Raw genomic sequence first — 15,095 nt, forward strand, 5'->3', positions numbered from 1 at the left:
ATACCTTCCTGGGTGATGCAAATAGAGCCAGAGCCCATGCCAACACGGAGTCCATCAACTCCAGCATCAATCAAATTCTTTGCCTGGGCAGAGGTTACGACTGCAGAACAAGAAAAGGCAAAAAAGAATCAGTACTGGGAACAGGAAGACAAAACATCACTTCTAAGGGTTCAAGGGACACTGAAGACAAAACCGAATACACCAGCCTCTGGGGCAGCACCTGCAAAGTCATCTCGTAAATAATGAAAAAAAAAAAAAAAAAGAAGCTATCAGTCAACCAGCAGAGATGACAAACGGCGACTGAGCGGATGCACCATGAGTCACGTGACGAACAACACAATGAGAAGCACGCACATAAGCTCAAAGAAAAGCGTAAAATCTTCCTTTGCACGTTAACTTTCAGAAGTGATAAACAATTATAGATGTACAGGTGTAATTCAAGGCCGTGCCGACATTCTCAAGCTGCCAAGCCGCAGTGCCAATGGCAGTTGCGATGGTTATTGCAGGTTCAGCGTAGCCACATGCCTGTTTCCTCCAACACTAGGTATACCAAGGCTGCACTGCATAAGCCCATCTGTTGAGCCATAAATTTGAATAGAGAGTTGTAGTGTACACAGCTGTACGCAAAGAGCCAACATATGCCATTTCTTTGCATTATTTGCACGTACACTAGGGGCTTGCGTATCTCCTTGTTTACATCACTTGGCATGTGGCCCTTCGGCCTTCCATGGTTCCGCTCTCCCGTGGACAGTAATTTGCGTCTGATAGAACAAGCCTTTTTGCTCCCTCACATAGCGCTGTCTGCCCAAACAAAGTTTTGCACCCAGGCCAGCAACCGAAGCTGTGTGTGTGTGTGTGTGTGGCATTGGCTTCGCGATGAAATGAGACAGCATGTTCCTGCGGGTGGACTGTGCTTACTATGTTGGAATTATCATTAGCGACGACTCCACCCCGCACTGGGCATGTAGAGTAGAGTGTGCGCAATTTTTTAAAAACCTTCTCCGCTTTCACCAAGGTGAAGTGCCCCCATAAATCACAAGAAGCAAGTGCTACCATTACGATGGGCACGAGGCAGTCAATCGCCTGTTAATTTAGTGCTTCAGCCTCAAAACGCATGCCTTGACGATGTGTTGTTCAAAATTAGTTCTTGATTGTCTTTAGGTTGAATAAAACATATGCATAAAACCGCGTCTTTTGTTTCAGGGCATTGTGTGCTGCTATGCTTCCACTACGGTGCGTAATCTTGGGTTATGCACGTTTTTCATTCCATACAGGTGCGAAGGTGTTGGATGTGGTTTGGGCGCTCGTAAAAGCTCTAGGCATACTTATGGCAGATAAGCTAATACATAGCTTGCACTGACATCACCATAGCTAGCATGTTGGTGTCCATTTCAGTGTCCATTTAGGTATTGAAGTACAACCCATTCGCACTGAAGGGCCATTCGCACCAATCAGTGACCATGGCAACTTTACCGATTGTCAAAGCATGCCCCGGCAGGTAACTGCCATCTCTAGTGCGGCATTAGAGAGTTATAGCAGATCGGAAAAACGGTTCCGGTACGGTAACGTCTACCGTCTGGACGCCACCGCGCATGCGCAGAACCCTACCGTATACCGGAGCGACTTGGCCGCGCGCTACCGAGACATACCGTGTCCGTCGTTCGGAAGCGGGCGGCCGCTTTGGAAGAGTTTAGGATACGTACGATTGGCTCACGCCTAGTCGAACAGATTGTAAATACGAGATCGTTTAAGAAAAATGAGGTTGCAGCAAGTGAAATCCACGCGATTCTGACAGCTCAAGCAGCAAGCGAAACACGGTCCCGGCCCAACTGCTGTGGCTTGTGTCGTCGAACGACGCATGTCCGATAGCTTCTTTTAGGTTAAATAAAGGCGATACGGCTACTTAACTAGTATTAACAGCAACATGGGGCCCGTCTACAAATCGGCGAGTGAGGAACAGGCGGTATCAGTTCGAGGGACTCTCAATACAACGAAAAACTAGAAACAGCCAGCCGTATGTACTGAGCTTGACCTACTGGCGCCATCTATTGAAATGGCGTAGAGTTAAAATGCCGCTCCATGTTCACGCAGTTGCAGTTCGAATCTCCATAGGGGACTGTAGTAGGGGCGTTGGATGTTTTTTTTTTTTTTTCTAATACTGTCTATAGCGCTTTTGAGAACTGAAAACTAATATTTCAGCACAGGAAGCGCCACAGACTCACGAAAAATTGCCAAACGACGTACAACACAAGTCGCTCCCATTCACGGTAGCATGGCCGGTAGTTACGGTCTGCTATAACTCTAAAAACGAGCCTTCCCGGTACGGTCCCGTAGCGGCTACCGTGTACCGTACCGGAACCGTTTTTCCGATCTGCTATAACTCTCTATTATCCCCCTCCCTCGAAAAGCATCGGCTCTATGTGCAAGAAAGGGCCAAAGAAAAAAAAAAGAAAATAAAAGTTAAAAATCGCCAAAATGCAAAGTCGATGTCGAAAGGTGCAAGGTCCCCAGACAGTCCTATCAGCCCGATGCAGTCTCGGCGGGCAGAAGTTTATTGATTGTAATCTGAACTGGCATTAGCCACACAAAGCAAGTAGTACGGCTTCATTCGAGCCACATGAACAACTTCCGGCTGCACTCTTCGTCAAGACCGAACAGTTCCTTCGGGTAGTACTTGGTAAGTAACCTTGTTCAATTGACACAGCCCTTTGCACGGGCCAAAGTAACGGCATAAAAGTTTCAAAGCAAAGCTTTCTACCTCTAGCAGCCAACAGTTTTGTCGTGGCATGTGCCACAAGAAACTCCCAATCAGGCTATATAAAAACTACTGGCACCACCAGGGACTGAACCTGGGTCCGAAGAGAAGCAGAGCGAGAGCTCGTCATCTTAGCAACTAAGATGGGAAGACAGATGCTGGTTTTGATTCAGCAGCTGAGGAAGGGGAGGGCGCTTTTTGGAGGCGACACATGGAACAAGAGTGAGGGGGATGACGCAGTAGAAGCGCGTGCCACCCTCCTCCTCACCCTTCGAAAGACACTCCTCTCCGTTTTCTTTCTGCCGACGCACGGCCAGGCTAGAACGGCGGCGTCCGACGCTCTAGCCCGGCTGTGGTCGATACTGCTGCATTCGGGACGCAGCCCCTGCGAATCCCAGGTAACGGCTGGTAGAATCTCTGGTTTCACTCTTTGTAGAGCCCCATGTGTGAATTCAAGTGACGCCACATAGGCAGTTGTTGTGGGAGTCATTTACAGCTTTGCCAGTTTTTTTCAGATATCCCTTGGAGGCGCACAGGCCTCCAAACACAAACTTAGTCACCAGACTGGTAGATCACCTCCCTGTGGTGCCCGCTATATCGGCATGTGTGGATTTTTTGTTTGTTTAGGATTCGACATCGTGCAAGATCTCGAGCTGCTTCAGCGCTTGGAGCGAGCGCTTCAGTTCCACTGGGAAGAAGCACGACATCAAGCATTGTCGTGACCTCCCGACCATGCACTTGGCAAAAAGGTGTGAAGCACGTTTCTTGTGGTGCCGTGTTGTATGCAAATAAACGCAAGGTAGTACCTCTTCTAAGTTCTTGTGGTTGTGATTCACATACATAGGAATCATATCTGCAATGGTCATGTTCAGTCACTCGGTCAGGCCGTTGTTTGGGGGTGGTGCGCAGTTGTGTGGCAGTCAGCTGTGGAGAAAAAATTCCACAATTTCTTCCGATGTTCCTCATGGTAGTGCTTTTGCTTCGCAGTATCATGCGAAGTAATCGGTTGCGACCACAATCCACTTGCTTCCATTGGATGACAAAGGAAATGGGCCCATGCTGATCGGTTCACAGTGCAGGTTTGGCGGCTCTGTAGGCTGCAAGAAGTTGGCTGGGCTAGTAGGGGGTGTTTTTGGTACTGGCAATCGCGACATGTGATGCAGTGTTTGACTGTCGCGACTACTCTTCCCGACAGTACTTCTGGCAAACCCATGCTACCGTGCGAGCGATTGATTTGATGATTGTGGGGTTTAACGCGCCGACGCAACGCAGGCGATGAGGCGCGCCGTAGTGGAGGGCTCCGGATTAATTTTGACCACCTGGGGATCTTTATCGTGCGCCGAAATCTCGTACGGGCGTTTTTGCTGTTCGCCTCCATCAGAAAAGCGGCCGCCGCGGCCGGGAATCGAACCCGCGACTTCGTGCTCAGCAGCGCAACGCCTTAGCCACTGAGCCACCGCGGCGGGTCTACCGTGCGAGCGAATCCTAGACGCCCCAATGAGGGCGCATCATAATAAGTGTCGTTGTGGAGGCACTTTGGCACAACCAGAAGGCATGACAATGAAAGGGAGCGTTTGAAGAGGTCCTTCGAGGTGCTCGATGAGTGGCTGAAGCTCGGGAGTGGTCTCTCTGCTTTTGGGCAAGGTTGGTGGCTTCCAAGGCTCCACGGAAGGCACTGTCGTCTTCCAACCAAGAGGATTCCGCTCAAAAGGAACTCGGGACAGACAGGCAGCATCACTTCCCAGATTTACGCACGATGGTGACTTTGAACTCCTTAAGCTTGAGGCTCCAACGCGCACGTGCAAGGCGGCCAGAAGGGTCTCCAAGACTTACAAGCCAGCACAACCAGTGGTGGTCACTAATGACGCAAAATAGTCAACCACACAAGTACGGCCTGAACATTGTGACCGCCAAAATAACAACCCAGCACTCCTTTTCTGTCGTTGAGTGGTTGGTCTCTGCCTGTGACAGGCAATCACCCGCTCGACCCCATCAACCCCACTGCCCCAATACAGAACCAAGGCCAATGTTGCTGGCATCTGTGTGCAGCTCCGTGTGGGGGTCTTTGTCAAGGTGCCCAACAATTGGGGTGGTTTGCAAGCGCCTCTTGGGTTCTTCGAAAGCCATGCACTGCTCCCCTTTCCAAACAAAAGGTATGTCGCCCTTCGCCAACCTAGTCAAGGGCTCTGGAATTTTTGAAAAATTGGCCACAAAGCGTCGATAATACGCACACAGACACAAGACCAGCTGCTCATATCGCATCGAACACTGTGCAGAGGTGTTCAACGTGTTCGTCAAATTGCCGAGAAGATGATGACATCATCTAAACAGACGAGGCAAGAGTGCCATTTGACATCTGAGAGGACGCTGTCCATCACTCGTTCAAATGTGGCCGGAGCAGAGCAAAGGCCAAACAGAAGTACTCAAACAAGTTGTCCGGGGCAATGAGGGCAGTTTTCTCTCAGTCCCATTCATCAATCTCAATCCGCCAGTATCCACTTCGCAAGTCGATAGGAGAAAAATACAGGGCATGGCATAGTCGTCTGAGTGAGTTGACGCAAGGTAAGGGATATGCAGACCTCATTACAGTCAAACCCCATGATAACGAAATCCCGTGGGCACGAAATTCTCGCGGCAACGAAACGTCCATAGATGCCGATGTATTTTATATCTCGCGGCACAAAACGTTTTTGGATTTTTGGAAACTGATCCCGCGTTGTGAAATTCGGTGCAAGTTTGGTCGGCATTTTATCTACCCATTGGAGGTTAACTGTGTCCAAAAAGTGCTCAAATGCACTTTTTTTGGACTCGAAGTGCGTAAAATTCAGCCACAGCACGCTTGCATGGCCACCGCAATATTTGTTTACAAAAGACCGCGCAGCCAGCGGCCATGGAAACTATGGCCATGGAGGCAGCCTCGCAGCGGCACCACCAGGGGGCGACACATGGTGACTCAAGTCGCGGCTTTGGCTTGGGCTACACTAGCTCACTACCGCTGAACAGCGCGCGTGCGCTTGTTGTTTTTGTGTGGCGATTGGCATATTTCCTCAGTAAGATGCCTTCGCCGGCCCAAAAGAGGAGGTTTTTATCGCTACGAGATAAGGCAGCCATCATCGGCCAAGTCAGTGGCCCAAGGGAGGATAGCGCCGACGAATTTGGAAGCACCTGCAGCTAGCTCAACCATTTTGAAAAGCAAGGATCCCACCAGTTCTCAATGGCGCACGTGCGCAAAACAAAACAGTGACGGCGTGGCCTTTTTGTGTGTCAACAAAGCGGTGCTGACTTAGTTTTCTAAACAGTATTGGTGCAACGAGGTGCCACTCTGTCTGGTCAACCTCATAAACTGAAGAAGCTGGGCTTCGCTTGCATGATCGGACATACTCGATGCCGAGGGCCAGGGCGAAAAACGTGCAGAGAAGGTGAACCCACAGAATGTTTTGGATGCGTTTGACACGATCTTGTTGTTCTTGGGTGCGCACGACAACTAGCAATGAACCACTTGTACAGTGAGAGCTGAACTGTGACGTTGGCTGCAAAGTAAGGCTCATGAAGTAACATAACAGACTTTAGGAAATAAATTTTTGGCTTGTGGCCAATTTTCCGGTTGTTTATGTTTCATTCTCGCGGCAACGAAATTCCCGCAAAAGCAAATTTTCTGGTTGTCCCCGACAGTTTCGTTATTGCGGGGTTCGACTATATAACGAGACAGCCCATAACGAAATAATGGATGTAACGAGAAAATTGCAATTTCTCTTGAAAGTCACTATAGAAAGCAATGGATTTAAAACCTCATTTTAACAAGGTACAATTTGCCCGTTTCGGGATATAAAGAACAAATTTCGTTTGGAATTAATGTTTTGAGCCGATTTCACGACGGTGCGCAACAAGGATTTGAGACAGTGCACAAGGCGACAACTGTACTAAGCAGTTCAAAACTCCCGCCATGCATCCTCCAGCCACGCGCGCAAAGTTGGACGGCGTACCATGTGTCCGCTGTGCTTGCAAAGCCATTCCCACCTTCCTCTCGCTGCACACGGCACGCAGCCCATGCAAGCAGCCTGGTGCGCTCGCCTGCAACTGTGGCCACTCGCCAATGTGCACCGCGTTGCCAACATTGTGCCAGTTTTTATAGCGCGAGCTACACTGGCCGAGGTTGAGCAGTTTCGCGTGGCTCCTGGAGAGCCGTGCTGCGCATGCGCGAAGAGCAGTGATGCCACACGGCGCGCAGAACGCCGCTTGCTGCCCAGCGTGTCTTCGCCAACCTCCATTCCGCACGTGGCGGCCCGGTCCACTTGATGATCACGCAAGGGGTGGCCAGGTGTGGAACCGATAGCTCGTGCATTGCAGCAACACCGGCGTGCGCCTGCGGAACCAGCTTAGCTGTGGGCGATTGGCGACGCTGCGCCGGAGCCGCTTGATAAATATACACGTGTCGCATAATGCGTATACCGTGTGTGTGTCATTGAAGCAGCAGTAAGCACGGTAATCAAGCTAATCCTAGACAACCAGGAGAGCTAACAATAACCAGCTGAACCTTAGCTCACGCTACGTACATCCTGGCATAGCCGAGCGATTTTGAAGCGCTTCAGCCTGCATGTGTGATTTGAGCAGCATGAATGTGCCAGGTGGGAAGTGAACGGCTAACACTAGACCAGAAGGCGGCTATGGTAAAAGCCATCACATCAGGCACAGAGCTGAGCGAGCCATCGTTCCCATCAGAAAGGTGCATCAGCGTACAATTACGAACCTCTTTGCAGCAAAGCGTTTGAAATAAGAGTTACGTATTTTGAGCTGCAATAAGGTAGGTGCGTGACTTTCTTTTTATCCCCTGCAATGGAGCTACCCTCAAACCACATTGCAGACAATTCAGGAAAATCGGAGTCGCCCGCACCACTTTTTGGGGCGGGGCTGTGAAGGAAGGCTGGAGCCAGGCCGAAGTTCTAAAAGAAACAGCGGGGTTATCTACTTTACGCAATGGAGTGGATTTTGCAACTAGGTTCTAGGCGGCGCTACACGAGGATATTTGCACAAGCAGTGCTTTTTTTAACGTGAACAGCCCCAACCGGGCACGCTGATAATGCCAAGCAATGGCGCCGCTTCCATTCGAGGTTTATCCAATGCTCCATTATCACTACTTTGTTAACTTGAGCAGCTGGAAACACAGGAGCGAGCTATCTCGGGCCTTCTGGAATAGCACCCCCCAATGCTGCAGCATCCTCAAGAGCTGTACTCCGAGTGTAGAAGGCACAACAGAGGCTCACCGTTTCCGCCAATCACCTGCAGGTCTGGATACTTATCCTTGATGTACTTCACCATGGAGATTTGGTAGATGGAATTGCCTTGCGAGGAGTCCTGCAAGCGCAAGAGAGCATCCATTTTCATCTGCATGGGCTTCGAGGATCGCTCATCACCCTACGAATTTTGGGAAGTGAAAATTTAGACACTTGCTCCACATATCCCGTGTATTTAGTCGAGCAGTAACAATTCAGTGCTGCTTCGCTTTGTTTGCCCCTCCACCTGCCAGATATGTCAGCCCTTTTATAGGTTCGCAGCAAAGTCAAAAATCTGTTTCAAACAGTATGGTTGTTGGTGAAAGGCTGTCAAAATTACACTAAAGCTAGTTCTAAGCACAGTCCAGTCAGCCATCTTGCCAGCCCAAATGTTAAGTGAAATCGACCATGTTCCAAGCTTCCCGGCCAATACGCATACATTCTTTCACAACACTCCTTGCCATTTCTGTAACATTTGCTGAGATGACAAAGTGACAGATCCGCAGAAAGGCATTTACTGAATAGTGAGTGCAATTGCCCCCAAACTGTGACTGGACAGCAATTAAAGTCAGTTTCAACCACAAACTACCGTGTGTAGACCATTTATAACGTAACCGCTTATAGTGCGGGACCAGATATAACGCGGGTTTTTGCGACCACCGGTTTGCCTCCCATAGAACTCAATGCATAAGCATACCGCTTAAGATGCGGTTGGCCGAAGCACAATACCGTTTATAGTGCGGTTTTTCGGCGGGCCTGCTGATCGACCGGCGCAGCTGAGGCATCGTTTTAGGGTAGCAAAAGAAAAAAGAAAGGATGAAATCGGCCATCCGACGCAGCGTGCACCCCTTGCCCTCCTCTAACGTAGACACCCAAAGAAAAAAAAAATAGGCACCCTTTAGTTCGCACGTACCTGACTGATAACCACAACTGACCTTGCTTGATGCACCTCGGAAGATAGCGACAGACAAGATCCGCGCGCGGCAAGTTGATTTTATTAATCGTGAACCGCATGGCCCGTTTTCGCGCACGAATCGTGGACATCAGCGATGCGCGTTTTTTTTTTTTTTTATTTTTTTTTTTTCGTGCTCGTATCGACGATTTCGCGCTCGCGGTGGCTTCTTCGCGTGGCAGTGGGAGGAGCCTGACGACTTGCACCAATGGGGAGACGCGTACGTACTGGCGGGAGATTCGAAGCGCTCCGAGACAGCTAGCCGCGCCAGAGATGTTTAGGCTTACCACCGCGGTATTTTTTGATGAGCGCTTTCACAAGCAGCGTGAATGGCAGTTTATATTCCACTTTTCGCCCACATTATTAGCTCTTTTCTTGCATTAGCATCTGCGCTTGCGCCCCGTGCGGCATTTCGGCGAGCGGTTAGGAGCGGTCGCTGGAACTTACTGGAACTGCCTGCACCGCTTCACGGCCAGTGCCGACGCCATGTTGCCGCCTCTTACCGCGCCGCTCACACCACGCCAGTTGTATCCGCGCTGGCGTGCACTGCACGTTTTCGCGATACCAAATCTACCACTCGGTTCACGCTTTAGAACGTTGTTGCAGATAAGCCACCGCTCTTTCCCTTTCCGAACATTCGAGCCGCGCGAAGCCGAAGATTTCCACTACGTTGCACTGACAAGCAGCCGCCTTCGGCATCGTGAAAAAGGTGGGGTAAAAAAAAAAAATCCCGCTGGCAATCTTATCACGTCTTGCGGCGTCTGTTCATATACGCTAAAAACGCAGCCATGGTCTTTCAAAACAAACACAACGGAAGTTAAAGCCGCGCTCGCCGTTTTGAGACTGCGCTTTTGCCCTACAGCAGCGGCTGATGTTAAAAATAATACGAAATATAGACCGTGCCTTCGTTTTTAAGCGCTGTGCGTTTGAGTGATGATAAATATAGGTTGACTTGAGAGATAGGTGGCGATGTGGTTGAATTCGCGCGTGTTTTGGTTATAGTGCGGTACCGCTTATAGTGCGGATTTTTGCGGCTCCCGCGACATACGTTATAAGCGGTCTACACTGTACATCGGAATATAGGTTCGGCCCAGAAACTGAAAAAAAAAATTACGTAAACAACAGAGTTGATGATGATGATTGATTATTCCTATTGGTTTCCCCCTTTGAAGCGGGGTGATGACATGTCATCTTACCAAAAAGGACTAATATAACCATGTTTTACACTCTTGGTTTAATACTAGCGCTGCTTAGGGCAGGCACTAACGCTTATTAGGCCCGAAATACTTTCTTTTCCCTGTTACAGGTGGTAACTGTCCTAGGCAATATTCCCCTCTCTGCTTTTCGTCCACCAGCATTCTAATCTTCTTTTCGTCCCCTCGACAGCCTTGAAGTTAACTTCCTCTGTGATACCCTTAAATCCTAGGGCTTCTGACAGCCCAATATTCCCTTCATGTAGATTTGGATGGATACCCTCACATTCTAGCACGATGTGCCGCATAGTTTCTGTTTCTTTTCCGCAGACCACGCATACCCCATCATTTTGTGAATACTTCCCCACAAAACTCTTAGTTCGCAGGCAACCTGCTCTAGCCTCAAAAAGCAAAGCACTGCCCTGGGAATTATCGAAGAAATTTTCCTTTCTGATGTTCATCTTCTCAGCCCTGTGCATCTCTAATGACGTTTTAGCTTCCATTTTTTCCATCCATTTATTGGTTTCAATCTGCCTTGCCTCTTTTTTGGTTACCTTGGCTGTTTTGGATTCCCCACTGTTCTTTCCGTATTTCATCGTTAGCCTTCTAGTCTTTCTTAACCACTGCGTGTCCACGCTTTTCAAGTATATGTACCTAAAAACCTTAGCTGCCCACCTTCGTTGATCCATTGCCCTCAACCTCATCTCAAAGCATATTTTACTCTGAGCTTCTCTAACTTCAAACGACGCCCAGCCCATATCTCCCTGAACTGCTTCGTTAATTGTTTTTCCATGCGCGCCTAAGGCCAAACGTCCTACCGTTCTCTGGTTTACTTCAAGGCCTGATAGAACGTCTGATTTTAAGCAGAGTACAGCATTCGCAAACGTGAGACCCGGAACCATTACTCCTTTCCACATTCCCCTTACTACTTCATATTTGTTATACCCCCACAGAGCTCTATGCTTCATTATAGATACGTTTCGCTTTCCCTTAACCTTAAGTTGCTCCTCCTGAGTACTTAAGTAGTTATCCCCTTCGTTTATCCACACTCCCAAATATTTATATTCCTTCACTCTAGGTAATTCGCCTTGCTGGATAGACACTACATCGGTGGTAGCGTCATTGAAAACCATTATTCCTGATTTTTCTGCACTGAAATTTAACCCGAGGTCAGTGGCTTCCTGGCCGCAAATATTTATTAGCCGCTGCATATCGGTTTGGTTATCAGCTAAAAGAACAATGTCGTCTGCGTATAACATTCCCGGAATATGCTGTTGTACCACTTCGCCTTGCAGCATATGGGTTAGGCTAAACCCTACAGGACTTTCTTCCAGTTTCTTTTCTAACCCTGCCATGTAAAACATGAACAGTATTGGGCTCAAAGGGCATCCCTGTTTCAGTCCCCGATGGATGTTGACCTGCTGGGCGCATTTCTGTCCTTCCCAAGTAAGGTGAACTCTTGTCTTTATAGATTGCTATAAGGAACTGTACTAACTCGTCATCTAATCCCTGGAGTTTCAGCATTCTCCACAGCCGTTCTCTGTTTACGTTGTCATATGCCCCTTTAATGTCCAAGAACGTAATCCATAGTGGTCTATTCTGTGCTTTCGCAATTTCAATGCATTGCGTTATCACGAACAGATTGTCATCCAGTCGCCTGTCTTGTCTAAATCCATTCTGCAGTTCCCCAAGTATTTCATTTTCTTCCATCCATGCTTGAATTTCTGATTTTATCGCCTGCATTACGAATCTATACACCACTGACGTTACTGTGAGTGGTCTGTATGAATCAATACTGGCTTTGTCTCCTCTGCCTTTATATATTAAATTCATCCTACTTTCTAACCAGTCCTCTGGTATTTGTTTGGTTTCTATCACCTTATCTATTGCCCTCATAAACGATTCCTTACTTTTAGGTCCAAGTAGGTTTATCAGTTGCATTGGTATTCCGTCCGGGCCCACTTCTGTCTGGGGGGAAACCTTTTGCTCTGCTTTTTTCCAATCAAGGTTGCTCAAACTTATTTCCCTTTCCGCAGTCTTTTGTGGCGCTGATGTTATCGGTGCAGGTTTCCCTACCACTATTGTCCTAAACTTCTCACTAATCACTCGATGAATATGTGCCAACGCGTGCTCTCCTTCTAAATGTTCCCCCTCCTCATCAATCAGGAATTTTTGATGGTTATCGTTTTTTGAGCTTAGTGATTTTACATGGTTCCAAAACTTCTTGGATGCGCTTTTGTCCTTCTTCCGTATTTCTGCCATCTTTATGCTTTATCTTTGCTTGCACCATTTTCTGCACTTCGTTTTTTCCCACGGTAGACATCCCACTTTTCCTTCACTACCTCCGGTTCCATACCAGGGCCCGTTTGCCCGAACGCGATAAGTGTGGGAATAAGTTCTCAACTACGACTTTAGCGCTGCATAGGTAATAAGTCGTTTGCCCGAAACTGATACAAACGCTACGTTAAGGTAGCGTTTCTGTTGGGTTTTCTGGCAACCGGCTTATTTGCCGTGGCCGAATTCGACTTATTGGCGTCTTATTCGTTAGCGGGAACTTAATCGGGAACTTATGCGTATGGGCAAACGGGCCCAGTTCTTTTTGCTTCTTTATGTTCTCTCGACGCCTTTCTTCGCTGGTCAATAGCCTCTTTTATTTCCTTATTCCACCAGCTTCTCGGCTTTCTCTTCCCTTTCCATCGGTTTCGTTCCTTTGCTTCATTCATCTTACCCTTTATGAACGCAATCATTTCGTCGTAATCCCAATTTTTGCCTGGGTATTTATTGATTTCATCTTCCAATCTATCAGCGATGATCTTTAACTGCTCATTATTCAAATTATTTACTCCTATTGTACCTATTTCCGCATTTGTCCGGGTTGCGCCTCCAAAGTGCAAGCTAAACCGTTTGTGGTCGCTTCCTAAGCTGTCTGTTCCATTTTCATCTATCCTCATTTCCCGCAGCCTTCCGTATACTCTCTCGGATACTAAACTGTAGTCTATGCTGGACTGTCTGTTACCGCTTTCCCACGTTATTTGTCCGTCACACTTGCTTTCCATGTTTACTATTACAAGCCGGTTTTCCTGGCATAGATCTATCACTAGAGAACCGTTGTGGTCTGTGTATCCATCCAAACCTTCTATATGGGCATTCATATCTCCAACTATGATTATTTCGCCCGAATCTTTGAACTCGTTAATATCTCTTCTCAAACAGTTTACCATTTCCTCATTTTCCTCCCTAGCACTACTTCCGGTCCACAGATACACAGTTCCGGTCCACAGTTATTGAGGCTATAAGCACTTTTTTTTTTTGTTTATGGTTACTCGTTAGAGCTGTGTGAAATTTTGGGGGATGGCTGCTTCCGTCTGGCTGACTCTCACACCAGGGTGTCTAGCAAATTATTGTATTAAAATTCCCCGACTTTTCCAGGTTTTCCCTGACAATTTCATTAAAATTCCATGACTGCAGTGGAGGTGGCGACATATGCAAGACCATTAGCATAGAACACAAAGCATTGCTTTATTTACAGGGCGCAAGCATAAATTATTCGCCACAAATTAGAGTTGCTGAAATGAGTGTATTATTTCACAAGGTCTATGCGAACGCAAATCTGTTCTTGCTGTCTATGAGCGTCAGCCATTGCACAAGGGTTCTCAAGCAAACATCTTACTTTTTAGGAGTGTCACTTTTTGCAGGAGACTGGCATCTGTTAGTGATTATCTAAGCAGCCTTCACTTCTTTTCTTCTAGTTCTTTGACAACAGCAGCCACACTCTTGTTTTTCTCAACATCCGACTTAACCTGCATTTCTGTCTTCTTAAAGGAGCCATGAAGAGAAAATGCAAGTTGGTTTTATTCGAAAGATTTCGTGTTTTATAGTGCCCCCAGCGCTTGTCCGGATACAAATGGTGCTTTATTCACTGAGAAATTAAACAATTTAGATTAAAATTTTGATTTTCCCGCTCAATCGTGCGTTTTCGTGGTCCCAAATGACATCACAGGAACCGACCGCTCTGCAGCCTAGAGTACCTTCATTCACGCATCCGCCGTACAGGGTAGAGACACGTATACGCTGGCGCCGCCATTTTCGGTTGCTCGCTCGCCGCCGAAGCAAGTCATTGTGTCAAAACCGCGATAAAATTATCGCCGCAACGCGGTTTACTGAAGAAGTTTGAATCATATTGTCTGTTTCGCGTTGCTAGGTCTCGTGGGAAACGAAAAGAATAACGCATTGAGCCCGTTGACCCAATCGCGGCAGCACAGGACCGTTCAGAGGTTGTCTCCACCCTGTACAGCGGTGTTGGTTTGTTCCCGCATTTCTTTACGTTCCGTAACCTAGATGGCGCCACCATACCGTGGCAAGCGTTTGGTTTGTTTTTGCCCGCATTTAAACCTGGCTTGTTTTTGTTCTGGGAGAAAATATTCGTTCCCTGAAACAGTGCTCGCTCGACAAATGGGGTCATGTAAGACACCGTTGCTTGCGTCAATCGGCCAGTGTCGTCTGAGACAACCCCAAGCCCCGCTTGCGTCAATCGGCCAGTGTCGTCTGAGACAACCCCAAGCCCCGTAGTGCTGTGCAGCTAAACCAAGCATGCTGTGCGCAGTACGAACAGCAGAACGCATGCGTACTTCTATGTTTACATGTGCTTTCGTAACTTCCACTGTTTGTCCCATCATTCTTATTGCTTTGTAAAGAATGTGCCCTAAATTTAAGCGCAAATCGCTCATTTGTCTAGTTTGTAAGCTCTACCTAATTTGCGTCTGCTTCTTCCAGCCTCCGCCAATCGCAGAGCTTAGCTCATGTGACATCATAGGTTCTGTTGCGGGAAATGAGCTGGTGGGTCGCATGACCATTCCCGTTTTTCCTAATTATGTAGCTTATTTGAGCGAAGTTTACGTTAAAAGTGGTGTCAGTATGCTTCTAAC

The 15,095-nt window shown here is 47.9% G+C and overlaps 1 protein-coding gene across 1 annotated transcript in view; it reads right to left on the reverse strand.

Annotated features, from left to right (window-relative positions):
- Window positions 1-15,095, reverse strand: part of Ras (Inosine-5'-monophosphate dehydrogenase ras) — a 95,896-nt gene that overhangs the window by 26,509 nt on the left and 54,292 nt on the right. Inside the window, exons 8-9 of the mRNA XM_077683525.1 lie at window positions 8,017-8,107; window positions 5-100 (exon numbers count right to left, since the gene is read on the reverse strand). Coding sequence (XP_077539651.1) covers window positions 5-100; window positions 8,017-8,107 — 187 coding nt within the window. The remainder of the gene's footprint in view (window positions 1-4; window positions 101-8,016; window positions 8,108-15,095) is intronic.

Source organism: Haemaphysalis longicornis, unplaced genomic scaffold (genome assembly GCF_048455015.1).
Source record: "Haemaphysalis longicornis isolate Haplotype H1 unplaced genomic scaffold, Haemaphysalis longicornis Haplotype H1 scaffold_9, whole genome shotgun sequence".
Taxonomy (NCBI): Eukaryota; Metazoa; Arthropoda; class Arachnida; order Ixodida; family Ixodidae; genus Haemaphysalis; species Haemaphysalis longicornis.